General features: G+C 42.1%; 1 protein-coding gene across 1 annotated transcript; it reads right to left on the reverse strand.

The window, feature by feature from the left end:
- Positions 1-985: 985 nt before the first annotated feature.
- Positions 986-14,503, reverse strand: LOC124052588 (serine/threonine-protein kinase SBK1-like). Its single transcript, XM_046377011.1, has 5 exons — positions 14,242-14,503; positions 6,773-7,029; positions 6,447-6,649; positions 5,867-6,058; positions 986-5,789 (listed from the first exon to the last, which is right to left on the reverse strand). Exons 2-5 carry the CDS (start codon positions 6,942-6,944, stop codon positions 5,037-5,039), a joined length of 1,320 nt encoding a protein of 439 aa, XP_046232967.1. The 5' UTR covers positions 6,945-7,029; positions 14,242-14,503; the 3' UTR covers positions 986-5,036.
- Positions 14,504-15,691: the final 1,188 nt, after the last annotated feature.

Genomic DNA, 15,691 nt, shown 5'->3' on the forward strand with positions numbered 1-15,691 from the left:
TGACAAAAGTGTTAACCATTTAGAAACTACAGCCATTTTTATACACCACCTCCATTTTTGGTGGCTCACAAATGATGGGACAAACTAACATAATTCCAAATATAAGGATTGTCAATGACTGCCTGACGTCCGGAACCCATGGACGTGACTAAATGCTGAGTTTCCTCCATTGAGATGCTTTGCCAAACATTTACTACATACTGCATTTTGCTTGTTGGTCGTTCTTTTTGCCTTCAGTCTGACTTCTAACTTGGCCAAAGAAGGGTTGCCTTTACTGTATGTTTGGATCATTATCCTTCTGCACTAAGAAGCAGCATCATATAAACGTTCATCGCCTGGCAGAGAGCACAGAGTATAACCCTGAACACTTCAGAATTCATCCTGCTACTTTTATCAGCAGTCAGGTCATCAATAAACACCAGTGACCCAATTCCATGGGTAGCCATGCATGTCCATGCCATGACACTGCCTCCACCATGTTTGACAGATGCGGTGGAAGGCTTCGGATCATGAGGTGTTCCTTTTCCATCGTTCTGTTACAAGTTAATCTTGGTTTCATCACTCCAAAGCATCTTATTCCAGAACTGGGCAGGCTTTTTTAGGTGTTTTCCCGCAAAGTCTAATCTGGCCTTCATTTCGCTAATTTCATTTCAAATTCAATGTGGTGGTGCACAATCCCCCCCCAAAAAAATTAAAACTGTGCCAATATATACAAACCTAACTATATATTTATAGCTACACTAGTTGATATTTTAGCATCTGGTTCAAATAAGTGCTTATGGTCAGAGGGATGTGGTGACACAGCATTTTGACTTGTTACAATAGCGATGTTCCAAAGAACATGTTCTAGTCTGGTGTCCCATGACAGTGGACCCTTATTTTCATTAATATAAAAAAAACCACAAAGCCACTGATGACAACATGGCGTTGTAAGTCCATTATATTCCATAGTTTACACTAATTATACAACAACCCGCCTTGTATGTCCTGCTTTGTCTTACTGCATCCCAGAAGATTCTTGAGGAAAAAAAGAGACAAAAAAGATCAACAAGAATTCTCATTTTATTGACTAAATCTCAGCTTACAGGAAGACAGTTGTATTGCAAAGACAGAACTGGATACGAGTTCTAGTGCTGCAGTCATCTACTCACTAAAACTCCACCAAAGTTATGATGCTTTGAAATATGCCACTGGACAGTGAAGACACTGGAAGTCCACTACAACGCAGTATGTTATGGATGAGGTGAGGAGGCAGCAGCGACTGAATCAGACCTTACAAGGAAGAAAAGGGACGGTGACGTATCCCTTAATGTCTAGTTTGGTATGACTCATCCTTCCTCCCATGTCAGGTGTCCTCAGCTGCAGCAAATACTGGTTCTGATTCTAACAGGAGCAGCTTGTGTTGCTACACCAAAATATCCATTCTAATTTTCTGTTAAGGCATAAATCATCTAGGATGAAATTATGCCAAGATTATGCCCAAAATCAGCTTGTTTCTTTAGTTTATCTTTCTTTAGTATCTTTTCTTAATGTCAGCCTAGGCTTGTTTTATTGTCTTAGCCATTTTGTCTTATAAAACTCTGAAACAAATAAATCTGCATTTTAACAGGCAAACATTATCTCACAGAATTTAGTGATGGAGCCGAATAGGTTTTATACTGGTGGCTAAAACAACTAATCACTTTGTGACAGAAATCTGTGCCTTATTGTGTTGTTTTTGTTTGTTTTTTTGCATGGCATGGTGACACTGGTAAAATAGTCACTTTGGATCACTTTAAAAAAAAAAAAAAAGAAAAAGAAAAAATTCACACACTCCGTAACAGTCATTGCTAGATCAGCCCCAAGCCAACAGCACACTATTAGAGATAACATTTAATGAGGTTATATATATTTAATGGAAGTTAAATGACATTTGCTTATGATCAAAATTGGGCCAGCTTGTCTAAAGTGAGTCCTGAATATTCTCATGGGCCAAAACAAAACTTCAAAGTCATTACGCTGATGCAAAGCAGGTGCACAAATGTCTCTAACTCTGAAAGACAGTCCTTTAAAGGTACACTGTGGAGCTTTTGACCACTTGTAGCTATGGATTATGTTTTTGCATATGAGTGCCCATTTGCACATACAGGAACTCGTATGCACATATGCAAGAAATGTGCATCCTGTCATGTTTTATGTTATTCTACTGACAGTTAGTGGCAGTACTGCCTCAAGAAACAGAGACAGGACATCATGTTTATTTACATTAAAAACTCCACAGGGCACCTTTAATATAATTCCTGCAAAACATATGAAAAAGCTGGTTGGCTTAAATATTTGCAGGAAAGGTTTCCATAAAGAAAACAGGGGACTAGAAAAGTGGTGCTGCGTGTGATGACCAGTGTGGTGGTGGCCACTAGAACTGTCACCTTTTATTTGAAATTTAAACTGCCATTTTTACATGGTAAAAAATTTTCATCGTATTTGGTTAAACCTGTAGATAAAGATAAAGCTGTTTACTGCCCTTTCAAAACACAAAACTCAAGTCAGATGTTAGCTTGATGCTAATTAAGGCATCTGATGCACAGCTGAACAGAATGTCATTTCTGCGCCAACTTTATGTGCGTTGTGTTACATATAATCTGAGCAAATTACATATTAGTTAATTTATTTATTTATTTATTTTCAAAAAGTGACAGCACTTGACACCATCACTGGCCACCCCTTGGCTCCACCACTGATTTCTAATCACACTGAATGCTTTGATAGCATGGACGTTTGATACACTGTAGGGACATCTCAGTAGTGCTAAGGAGAAGCTGGAAGTTGGTTTCAGGGGGAATGCTGCACAGAAGGAATGGCATAATGAGGTAATGTACAGGCCCGTGTAATCTCTCCTTTAAACGGTCATGTGAATCTTCTGATGTGCTGGAGTTCACACAGTAAACGCTGCAGAGCCAGCGCTTATGCAGCTGCTTATGGAGAGCAAACGACTGCAGAAAACAGCACGGCTACAGTGTCTGTATCAGGACCGTCCTTTGTACTGAGTCAGAAGGCTGCGGATGAGGTCAGAGATTGTCACAAGATGTAGTAATTTGCATACTCGCTCGCTGATCCGGGAGCAGCCTTGATGGACATGATCCAAACTGTTTATGTGAGGGCTGAACAGAGTTTTGCTGATCCACAGTCAGGCATATCCAAGCTGAGGCTAATGACTCTCACAAGATAAAGAAACATGTTGTTTGCAGCTATACTACATCTACAGAGTACTACAGCTTGTGACAGGAGAAACACAGAGCAGGTTTTCACAACAGAGCTTTAGCACATACAAGTTCATGCAGATTTATGTCCGGAAAGCAACACACAAAACGCCCATTCCTGTGCACGATCCGATGCTTTTTTCCCCTTCAAATTATTTACGTAATATTCATGATGACTTAAAGCATTTGATCCTTTTTTTTTTTTTTTTTGCTGTTAATTTTAACTTGGTAAAAAAAACATCTATGCCACACTACTTCACTAAAAGTGGCAATTTAGAAGCAAAAACCTCTTCTAAAATTACATCATTTAATTCTCTACCTGTTTTAAAGTCAAGCCTCTCGCTCTATGTCCTCATGCTTTGCTTTTTTTTTCTGTTCCTGAAGGTGGTAAGATGTACACAACATTAATAGCAATACAAGTACAACACACTGAATAAAAACTGTTAGATTTTTTTTTAGCCCTAGGATGTCTCATGACGGCAATATTTACTCTGGGACAACAAATTGTGCTACGGCAAAAATTCCACATCACAACATTTTATCTTTTTTTTTTTCTTTTTTTTTTGTCCCCCCCAAATTTTTTTTTTTTTGGAAAGCCAGTTCAAATTTTTCATAAATGTCATTTTGAGCTACTCTTCATGCAATTTATAAAAGATGACTCTTCAGCATCTTTTGTGATTCTTTTCCTCAGATCCAATTGAAAATGCTAAGCGATCATTTTGTTTTTCAGACCATACATTTTGCAAAACATAAACAATACAAACAAATTTTTTTTAAGGAAAGGTTTCAAAGGAAACAGAAGCTGTACAAACTGAATTTTGAGTGAGTAGAAAACAGTCTTCAGATATGTTTGACATAAAGAACAGACATCATAAGCCTTCTCTCAGTCCAGTCATGGGCGGTAAAATGTTCCGTCTGAAAACCACTGGTTAAAGCTCACACATAACACACAGCCGTTCATACCAGCATGTACAGCAGCCGACCAAACGTGCAGAGAAGTGGATTTGGCACAGCTGTGCCAGAGCATCAAATTACAACGTGACATCTAACGAAAAACAACGAAAGCTGCTTTACAAAAAAAAAAAAAACCCAATAGAAAAAATAGAGTGTGTAGTCTTTTTAGATTCAAAATAAATAAATTCTCAAAGCAAAATAAATCCACTTCTTCTGGATTCATACATACTGAACGCACGGTGATACACAGACACACTCACACGTCCACATTTTTGTTTACACATGGAACATTTAAAACCACCGTTCGCTCATTTTTATCCTATAAGGTCTTTCCTTGAACTGCTTTAGTCTACTTCAAAAATACAAATCGTTTGTCCCTTGGCTTCATTAAAAAATGAAAACCGGACACGTCCTGAAGAGATCACACAGCACTCTTCCACTTTTGGGTCTCCGTTTACTTTTTTTTTGCTGGAAGTATTGCTTTAAGAAATACATGTTGGTCTTCTTTTCAGATGGTTTTAGTGAAAGAATCTCAGTTTTTCATTTTTCCTGTTTTTCACAAAACTCCGTTTGCACACATGACTGAAATCAAAGTGTAAATGGGGCTTCTCTTGGAGTCTTCTGACACCAATCTGACCAAAAACTGTACCTCTCGAGGAATGTGTGCAGTCTAGAAACACTTTCTAAGTCTTCCATGTGTGCTCTTCTTTTCTCAAGATGTTTCAAACAGGATACACGTTAATATTCTTTGTCTGTTTCTTTTTGGATGCATGCACATCTAAGTGGTTGGAGGTATAAAAGTGTGTAGTGGGTGAGTGTGACAACATTAACGTCCTGACACACTCACACACAGATTTCAATGGGTGTAGCCACCAGCATGCGACCACCGGGTGAACTGTTTTCTCGCGGCATTCGATCATAACTGTTGGTGGATGATACAGAGCTGTTGGTGGAGACGGACACAAAATGGTGGCCGCCGCCCGGTTCTGTCATCCCACCCTTAGCTCCGGCGCCGCTACGCCTCTCTACCACGACCGGAGACAGGGGTGAGAGGGGTGACAGCGGTGAGAGAGGAGATAAAGTCTGCTGCTTCATCCTCTCCACAAGGAGCTCCTCGTCTTCCTCTCCAGATGAAGATGACGAGATGGTGCCATCCAACTCTCCGCGCACCTCTGCTCCTCCACCTCCTCCCCCACTCACCCTCTCTCCACCACCTCCGCTGTTGCTATTGCCATTGCCGTTGTTGTTGTTCTCTGCGTCCAGCATCCAGGAGTGGCTGAAGTAGCCGAACACTTCTTTGACGGAACAGCGGCGGTCCTGTTCCACGGAGAGCAGCCTGCGGAACATGCGAAGGGCCTGCTCAGTGAAGCGCCTCCACTGAGACGGTACTGCGTTCGTCCTCCTCCTCTGCCAGCGGATGAACTCCTGGTAGAAGGAGTCGGATGGCAGCGCCTTCTCCCAGGGGAAGTTACCAGTCAGCATACAGAAAAGCAGTACGCCAAAGGCCCAGACATCAGTGCTGTAGTCCACACAGAAACCCTCATGACGGGAGACGTCGCAGAGCTCCGGGGCCGTGTAGGGGATGGTACCACTCACCTAAAAGTGAAACTCGACAGGTCAGCGCCACGGTCAAAACAAGAGAACTGGAGGTCAGAGAAAGACGTGTTACTCACTCTTTTCACAGGTGAGCCGGCTCGGCGTGTCATGCCGAAGTCGGACAGCTTGACCTTGCGGCATTCTCGGTCAAAAATGAGAATGTTTTCAGGCTTGATGTCCCTGTGGACCAGTTTCTTACAGTGCAGATAGTCAAGAGCAATGGCTACTTGGTGCACACAGCGCTTCGCCACCGCCTCAGGAAGACCAACCTGAAGAACAGAGGGAGAGATCAGAGTCAAACACACAAAACCTATAACGTATACACTAATAAAACAGCATCACAGCAATTGTGTGTTAAATGGTTTTATGTAATGACCATTGAAATTTTAAGGTGACATAATCCTTTTGGATTCCACTTGATTTCAAAGTATAAATCTTTTAACTAATCTTTATAGATAGAAGCAGATAACACAACGGCAACAGGTTCAAGAGAAGTCTGGAAACCAACGTTGGACTGATTTCACAGATTTAATTTACGCTTAACTGTTAAAGAACTATTAAAAACTTATCGAGATTGTGTATTATTGCAAAAGCCCTCGATCCCAGTAGCAATGACGCTAAGAAGCAATCATGAGAATAATAAACGAGGTGGAGCACCTGTGGAGGAATGATGTCGAAGAGGTCGCCTGCCAGAGCGTACTCCTGTGCGAACACATAGTAGTCGTCCGTCTCAAAGGCGATGCCGAACATGTTGATGATAAAAGGGCAGGGGGACAGGTAGAGTGAGATGCTGTACTCTCGCAGAAACGACTTCAGCTTGGTTGTCTTCTTCTTCAGGAACTTTAGTGCCATTTTTGTACCTTTTGGGGTGAAAGAAGAGAAACAACCTCATAGCCATTGGTGTTACTGTAGACCTTTCTACTTATTTACATCAGCAGGTTATCGCTCTGCGTTAAAGTACTTGTTTGGACATGTCCCCTCACCTCTGATCTTGTGGATGACCAGGTCCACCTTGCCGTAGGTGCCTTTGCCCAACTCCCGGATCACCTCGTAGTACTTGTTAACCTCGAGCCTCTCCAGGTTCTGGGCTGCAATCAGCTGCAGCTCATCCAGGATGTCCATGTTGGCTCGAGACACCAGCGGAGAGGAACTCATTCTGATGACCACTTCAGGGGACGGACTGGATGGAAAAACTGGGTAACAGACGCTCAGGCAGGACAGGAGCAGCAGCAGCTAACACCTGGTGTTACCGTGCAGAAACAAAAGAGGATACCCATTCTTAAATGAGTGAAAGACAACATTTTTATCCACTTTTTTCATTCATTTATTTTATTTTTTTTTTAATTTTTATTAAAATAAATATATGAACAGGGGTGCTGTAGTGAATACATACATTTAAATAACCATAACTTTCTTTAACTTCTGAACAATTGATCACAATCACCAGACATATCTTGAGCTTAATCAGTGAATCATCAGCATGAATTAGACCAAGTTAGGAATTCTCTATCTATATTCTGTCAAATTATGTAGAAAGTGCATCTTTGGATATTGACATTTGTGTCAAATTTTGATGCAGTCTACCACCTTGGACACCACGTTTATTTGCAAAAAACTACACATTCTAGTTTTTGTTTTTTTTAAAATGTTATTGTTTTTTATTGTTTTATTAGAATATAGATTATTCTAAAACACATCTATATATACCTTTATGTAACTTACGTAAGTAAAAATCACAGCTTACACCTGTGGCCTTATGGCATGTGGACAGCAGAGTGTGTGTTTGGTTTTCAAGGTCACTGATGGACAACAAGCCGTTGATGTTGCAGCTTGATCTGCAGTGTGATAGTCACTGAAAATGCTAATTATCTGCAGTAAAGGCTTAAGTAATTTTGAATGCTACTCTCCAAGGGGGATGCCAGAGCTGAGCTGTGAGCTGAGTCACCACACACACACACACACACACACACACAGTCAATAACTTTCGAGCAAAACCATTCCCTGCTGCAGTGTGATTATTCTTAGTGATTGCTTTCCCTTTTTTTCTTCCTCAGCAACGACTGCCAAGTTCTGACCCTCTATAGATCCAAGCACACGTGGAAAAAATAGAGGAGTCTGCACACACACGCAAACACACACATGCAGACTCACACACTCATTACATAACTTGTAGTGCTGGAAAGCAGCCTCTTTCCATCCCTGAGGAGATTCGTGTAAATCTGCCTTCCTGTTGTTGCTCACAGAAAAAACAGCAACACTTGGCCTCCTGTCATATTCAGCCTCAGCACAGATCTCAGATGATCTATGAACAAATTACATTTGTCTAATCTTCTCCCCAAATCCTTCAAAGAGTCAAATTCCTTTCCATCGTCCAGCTTCAGGAGGCAGAAAACAACATTCTGACATGGACTGAGCAGCTGCAAGCAGTCATAACCTTCCTCTTCACATGTTAAGTCACCGGCTATGTGACAGAAGACACACACACACACACACACAGCAGCAGCAGCAGCAGCACACTAGCTGAAGTACCTCGTCATCCCCTCCACAGGCCTCTGTGTTCCTCTGTGGGAGTGTAATCTTTTTTGTGTGAAGCTGACAGGAAGAGCAGTTGACACCAGCAGGTGAGGAGGGATGAGTCAGTTTAGGTGATAAATGGCAGAGCAGAGAGGATGTACTGCAGCTCGCACGCTGCCTTGAATAAAAGCTCCCGGACACATGTGATAAACACACACACACACACACACACACACACACACCCCAACACATACACAGGAGGGAGTGCAGGGTGTTGTAAACAGAGAAAGCCATTTGTTTCTGTCCAGAGTCAGAAGTGCTTACTGTAGTACTGCAGGATACATGCAACGCTGTGTGTGTGTGTGTGTGTGTGTGTGTAGATGTGTCATACTCGCATTCACACAGTCACAATGTGGGGGCGCGTCGTCTCTACAGGGACAAAATGTCCCCATAATGTAAATAGTTAAATTTTAGGTTGAAGAAGTGTGTGTGTGTGTGTGTGTGTGTGTGTGTGTCTAGAGCAGATATTCCCAGCAGACGTCACACACTCTCGTCACTCTCCTTATCTTTGAGTTGGCAGCTCAGATGAATATTCATTTGAGCGTGTGTGTGTGTGTGTGTGTGTGTGTGTGTCTACCACAAAGAGAGCTGCATCTGTATTTATATAGAAACAACATTAGTCTCATGGCTGAATGAGTCATCAGGTCAGGACAAATGTCGGATCTCCATGTGGAGTCTGCTATCCCACTCTGTGTGTGTGTGTGTGTGTGTGTGTGCTGCGTCACAGTGTTAACAATAACTCAAGACACAACTAGGTCCATTTCACACGCATGTCACATCCTTGGCACAGTATCCACAGTATCCAGCGCTAAAATCTGACCAGAAAAAAAGGCATGTACATGTTGTTCTATACCCTGGAGCTTATCCACCTTAACGGTATTTTTTATGAAAGATCAAATTATTTGTGATCTCTCTCTCTGTGATCATGTAGAGGAGTATCTGACACAGTGTGGAAATGACCAGCAGCTTCTTTCTCACCCCATTATGTTATTGTTAACAGTAATTCTAATTATTTATAGGATTTCTCTCCCCTCTGAGGTGGCCTAAGTTAGAACTGCAGGTCATGTGATGCTCCCTTTCAAGCAGACAAAATCTGAATTAAAAGAATTTCAACAATTACGTCCACACCAACATACAACTAAATCTTCATATTATCCAGACACTGATCCTCATGTGGCACCCAGCAACAGAAGCAGGAGAAAACTTATATGAAATATGTCCCACAGCTTCCAGCTGGATGAATGGGCTGGTTTTCCACATCAATGTAATGTAATGTTAAATCTGTAGCTCTGCTTACACCTAAAACGTCAATATCTTCATATTAACAACTGGTCAAATGTGTAATATAAAAGGTGGCATGTGTAAAAACAAACCCACAGAGAATTATCATTCAACTCGGAGGTAAGCAGCTCCAGGAAGCCTTTAAGCGTTTTTCTACTTTGGTTTTCCAGCCTAGAAATTCCACTCTTATTAAGCACATTTTCAGACACAGCAGGCAGCTGTTTTCAGACAAGAAGCTCTGATAATCCCACTGTACAAAACAAGTCCAGCACCAGTCAGCAGCTGGGTCTGGGCATGGACTGGGCTCGGCTCAGTCTCACACTAACTGAACTTCTCAGAGGCCACTGTATGATGCATTGTTATATTGATTATATTCGAAATGTTATACATATAGACACATTTAAATCACATGCATGCATTAAACACTTTTGTTATTTGTATACATTACAGGCATGTTATTCATGAGCATCATGTGAGGAGTTACTTTTTCCTCATGACGTTTGCAGGTAAAAAGGGAGCAGATTTGATTGTATTTTGATTAGAGATTAGCCAGCTGGTGAGGAGTTTTTTGGGTCATTCTTCTTCAGTTTCTGTAAAGTTAACATCACAAAAAGACGAGCCAGCCTCAGCTGGACATTTTGGGGTTCGTGCACAGCACAGCTAAAACGCCAGATATTCCCCCCAGGGGTTGATGGAGACCAAAACAGAGCTCCAAGCAGGGTGAACATTGGACTTTTATCAGGTGATGAGAAATTTGACTCCAAATGTTAATGTGGTTCCATTGCGTCACATGCAGTTTTGCTGACAAAATCATGTCAATGATGCACTCAGTTTGGTCTGGAGTTGATCCTTAAACTAACGCAGCAGATTTTTGGCAGCCTGCTTAAGTGATTAGTTGATTAATCAATCAATTGACTGACAGAAATTTAATCGCAAACAATTTTCATCAATCAGTGTTTAAATTATTCACCAGGCACCTGCTGGTTCCATCCTGAGGATTGAGGATGTCTGGTTTATTGGACTGTAAACTGAATATTCTTTGGTTTTGGACAAAAGTAATTTGAAGATTTAAGCCACAATAAATTACAGCTGGTATTTTTCACTAGTTTTGGGCAATTTATAGAATAAATACATGGCTGATTAATCCAAAAATCAACAAATTGTTGCAAATCCTAGTAATTAGATTCCTTCGCCACTGACATTCCTGCTTTCCTCCTCGGGACTGCACCTGTACACTCCCACTGGCTTTCAAATGCAAACAGAAAATACACCATTTTCATTTCAACTGACAGCAAATCCAGGCCTCTCCTCCTCCTCCTCCTCCTCCTCTTCCTCCTGCCTCAGCACTGACACTCTGTGCCACCAGGTTCAGCACTCTGTGGAAACAGAGCAGCGACCAGGGGCTGTAGCTGACTAAATCCCAGACTGCTTATGCAACAAGCAAGCAAAGCTGACCGGCTGAGCACATTCGGCGAGCCAAGGCGTTGATCGCAGCCACGTCCACCCCCGCCGATGCAGCCATGCTGCCCTCCAACAATTAGAGAAACGCCATCTTCATCCTTTTTCCATTTCAATGACCTTTCAGTTTTCCTGATGCACAAGACGCGAACATGCACAGTCCTGTTTACCATGTGAGGAGCATCAGCAGCACAAACATTAAGCAATGAAATTTATGCCCACATAGGATCTGTCGTCTGTTTACAACAAGCTAGCATGATCAGAAGTGACTGACTGCTGTGTGTTTGTGTGTGTGAGACTGACCAGGCAGACAGGGAGTGGTGTATGGGAGAGAAAATAATGAGAGGGGGAAGAGAGGGAGGGCAACACACCACGACAAGGACCGCTGAGCTGCAAAGTACCAGCAAGCGTGTGTGTGTGTGGACGCGTATTCCTATGGTTAGGAGACAAAAACAGTCACACTGTGAGAACCCACCTTACTTATGGGGACAAAATTCAAGTCCCCATAATGTAAATCATTAAATATTGGGGTGAAGAGTTGCTTTAAGGTTAGGCTGAGGTCAGCGTTAGGATTAGGCAAGTAATGTTTATTGTTATGGTTAGGTGGTGGTTAAGCCTCTAGGAAATTAATGTAAGTCTATGTAATGTCCCCAAAAGTGATGGAAACACAACCGTGTGTGTGTGTGTGTGTGTGTATGTGTAGTGTGTGGTGTGGTGGCCAATATTCTTCCTGCACTAGCCAATATCACAGACTGACAACTCAAATCCCAGATTTTGGACCACATGTACAGCCTAATCTTGAAATCATAAATAGATTTATTCAGACCTCCACCTTGTGTAACTGACCTCGGACCTTGCTGTAATTAGAAATCCAGCGAGCTAAGACTGTGTTCAAACCTTCCCATTAACAAAAAGAACGTCAACAATCACGCGTTCTGGCTTTAAAGGGGCACTCCACTGATTTTGTACTGTGTTATATAGTGTTGTCGCCGTTGCTCTGAGGAGCCCCCTGATGATGTCACCGTCATGTCATCAGGGTTATCTCATCTTCCATCTTGTACCAGGAGACTACAAATTTGTGAAAATCTGTGTTACAAACTGGAAGTATGGAGTTTAAATTACATCAAGATTAAGATCAAGATTATATCGAGTCACAGTATGTGAAATATAGTAATATATGAAGTGTTTTTTGGATCATGACATATTGTTTAGATCAGAAAAAAACTTTTACATCAGCATCCTAGTTGTGATTCAGACTATTAACATCTCAAAAGAACAGTTCAGCATTTTGGGAAATGAGTTTGATGCCACTCCTCTGTACAGTAAATATGAAGGTCAAGGAACCAGCCTGTTAGCTTAGCAGAAAGACTGGAAGCAGAGGGAAAAAGCTAGCCAGGCTCTGTCTGAAGGGAACAAAATCCACCTAACAGCGCCTTTAAATTTTACTTCTTAAAGTCTCTCTTTTACAATGAGGTTGTGTGACAATCAGCCACAAAGAGTTACTGAGCATGTCCAAAAAGTACTTCATGCACGTATCTCCCTGTAAAGCCATTTCCCACTGTCTATAAGCGAGGCTAAGCTAGGCTAAGCTAAGCTAAGCACATCCCGGCCCTATCTTCACATTTGTCCTACAGATTTGAGGGAGGTATTTATTATCTCTTCTAATACAGGAGTGGGAAACTTAAAAAAAAGAATTTCCTGAAATGTCAAAAGCTGGTTGATAATTCAGGTTTTTGCATCATAATGTAACCACATCGTTATCATTCTCCAGATTTTTTGCTGTCTAAATACGACCTTGGTAAATATTCTTTTTTTTTATGGTGTCATGCACTGCACAAAAATGTGAATCTTAAAATATCTGTTTGATTATTTGTACGTGATTGTACATATTTTTGCCATATTGCCATATATACTGTAAAAAGCCCTTACATATCCCTCAGCACTCCCTAACAGCAAGGATACTACTCAGACACTGGATTTTAACCAGTGAGGCTCAACATCAGGATGGTTTCCATATTCCTACTAAAGTTGTCTTTTCATACAATGAGGACAAACCTAGAAGGTACCACTGCTGCCAACGAGACGTCCGTTGGCGAGGATTGTTGAACATCGCAGTGTGTATATGACCTACATCATGATCTGTGACTCATCAGGCTGGTGGGTACCTTGCATGTGTGTGTGTGTGTGTGTGTTTGTATATGTGATGTGTCTGCTTTTATGTGCCCTCAAGTAGATTAAACCCACTTTGATCAGCTGTGTCTCAGACTTTACACACACACATACACACAACCAGACAACCTCCCACAGAGGCTCAGAATACATAAAGCAACAGAAGATTACTCTAAAACAGCAATTAATTACAAGGTGATTCACGCCTACATCAGTTTTGATAAACAGTAATTAAGAATACCACAAGTGTTAAGTTTTCTGGATGAATACTGCAACATAACGTGCACAAATGGTTTGTTGCAACCATTAATTCTTATAAGGAAGACACAAAAATCACTGGACGCTGGCCCAGCGAGCCCTGAGAGCAGCATGCGAACGGAGGCAGTCTGGATGTAAACATTCTGCTCTCTTATTATTCTCCAGACATCCTCAGCTCCAGGGATACGTCATGTTGGATCCCACCTGCAGTGTGTCCTCAGACAGCGCTGACTCTGAGGAAAATCACTATCAGAGTAACAGAGCCCAGAGCTGAGTGACAGGCACACACACACACACACACACACACACACACACACACACACAGACAAGCCGCTGCAGATACCTGCCTGCTCCCAGTATACAGGATGCATGGTGGAGGTGCTGATTGTGTGTGTGTGTGTGTGTGTGTGTGTGGAGGGGGTGCAAGAGGTTGAAACACACAGAAATACTGTTGACAATCTAAAATGCCAACAAGCTGCATTTTTGCTGGAGATAAATGGAACAACACACAGCCTTCAGGACCAACCACAGCATTGTGTTCTGCTGCACATAAAAGGCCTGATCGATCATGCACTGAATACAGCAAAACACAGTGTAATACATCCCACTTATCAAAGTAATTGATCTGTAATTAAGGGAGCCTGATGCCGGGTTCGTCCGGGGGCAGGTGAGGATAGATGAAGCATCAAACCGGGTTTGTTCCGCCACTCACCCTTCAGTTGGTTCCCATATGAGGGCTGTGGAGTCCGCCCTGTCAGCCCAGGCTGCTGGTAAACACACAGGATGATCTGAGCGCATACTAAAGCCAGGTAAGCCGGGAGAAACGCCTGCAGTCGCTTTTCTGTGAGAAGCCTCCGTGCAGCCCTGTGACGGTGGATGTGGCGCCGAGCATCCTGCAGCCTCCTCCGGCTCTGCGTCCTATTGTCTCCGCATCGCTCCGTCCTCTAGGATGGAAGGGGAGGGGAGGGGAGGCGGCAAAGGAGAAGAGCGCCAGTAGTGAGACTAGGAGCGGAGAGGGGGGGTGGGGTGGGGGGACAAAGCCCTCCCCCTCCTCTCCGATCTGGCCAATCACAGCGCTGCTCCGCCGGGAGCCGCCGCTGCTCGCTGTCTCCGTACAGACTATGCTGCCTTCATGAGCAGTCGGGAATACCAAGACAGGTGCGGGGATGTCATTAATAGATCTTCCTGTGTTATTTTGTGGCCTAGAGGTTGGAGAAGCTTGTGATCAAAGGGTTGCTGGTTTGATTCCCCCACTGGACAGGCAGGAAAAATTTGGGTGTGGTGGAGTGATTAATGGGAGTGATTGAAGTGAAAAATGTCCCCCTGCCATTAGCTGGCTAATGTGCCCTTGAGCAAGCTGCCCACTGCTCCTGTGTGTGTTTCACTGCATGTAATTTTGCCAGGTGTTGCATGTGTGTGTTCAGGATGGGTCAAATGTAGAAGACAAATTCAGTCTGTGTATGTAAAAATATATATACTGTCAATAAAGCAATTCTTAGTTCTTAAATACAGCAAACATATTATTATTATTAACAACAACAACAATGCTAATAATAGAATATGAAATCCTCTTTGTGGCATTTATTTAAAAAAAAATTACAAAACCTGTTAAATAGTCGGGCCTCGGGAGTTACTGCTTTTCCCATTTTTATTCTCTCTGGAAATAATTGAGGTGTTAATCCGTGCAGAACTAATAGCCTTTTTCATGTACTGATACTTCATAATGCAGTTCATCTTTAATATTTTGAGATCTTCCTTTACTCAGCTCAGCTCAGACTATCAGATAAGTTGCTGTTGATGTTTTCTAATGTAAAAGGAAGTCAGTATGAATTGTGGACATTGTTTCAGCTCAGGGCAAGACAACAACAGTCATATTTTTATTTGTAAAGTAATTTCAGTCAAAATATTGTCACACCTCTGAATAGTCTGCTCACAGTTTTGTCAGATCACAAAACATACAGAATATCTGTGGTGTGTTGCTAACAAAGCCTTCATGTGCTCGGCTCCAATTACTCTGAACAGTCTGCAAAAGCAACTTCTCTGGCATGACTTGCAAACTACCTGAATGTCTCCATTTTTAATTGTCCCTGTACAAAGCCTACTTTTTGCATAAGTTTAGTATCACGCTTTGTTTTGTTATTTAATTTTGTATCATTTCATTT

The sequence above is a fragment of the Scatophagus argus genome, chromosome 21 (assembly GCF_020382885.2).
Source record: "Scatophagus argus isolate fScaArg1 chromosome 21, fScaArg1.pri, whole genome shotgun sequence".
Taxonomy (NCBI): Eukaryota; Metazoa; Chordata; class Actinopteri; family Scatophagidae; genus Scatophagus; species Scatophagus argus.

Excerpts from the sequence above, each read along its gene's own strand:
- LOC124052588 (XM_046377011.1), bottom strand. The coding sequence starts at position 6,944 with ATGAGTTCCTCTCCGCTGGTGTCTCGAGCCAACATGGACATCCTGGAT. Across the intron at positions 6,059-6,446 it reads TCGACATCATTCCTCCACAG|GTTGGTCTTCCTGAGGCGGT; the intron begins GTGCTCCACCTC and ends TCTGTTCTTCAG. Across the intron at positions 5,790-5,866 it reads CCGGCTCACCTGTGAAAAGA|GTGAGTGGTACCATCCCCTA; the intron begins GTGAGTAACACG and ends TTTCACTTTTAG.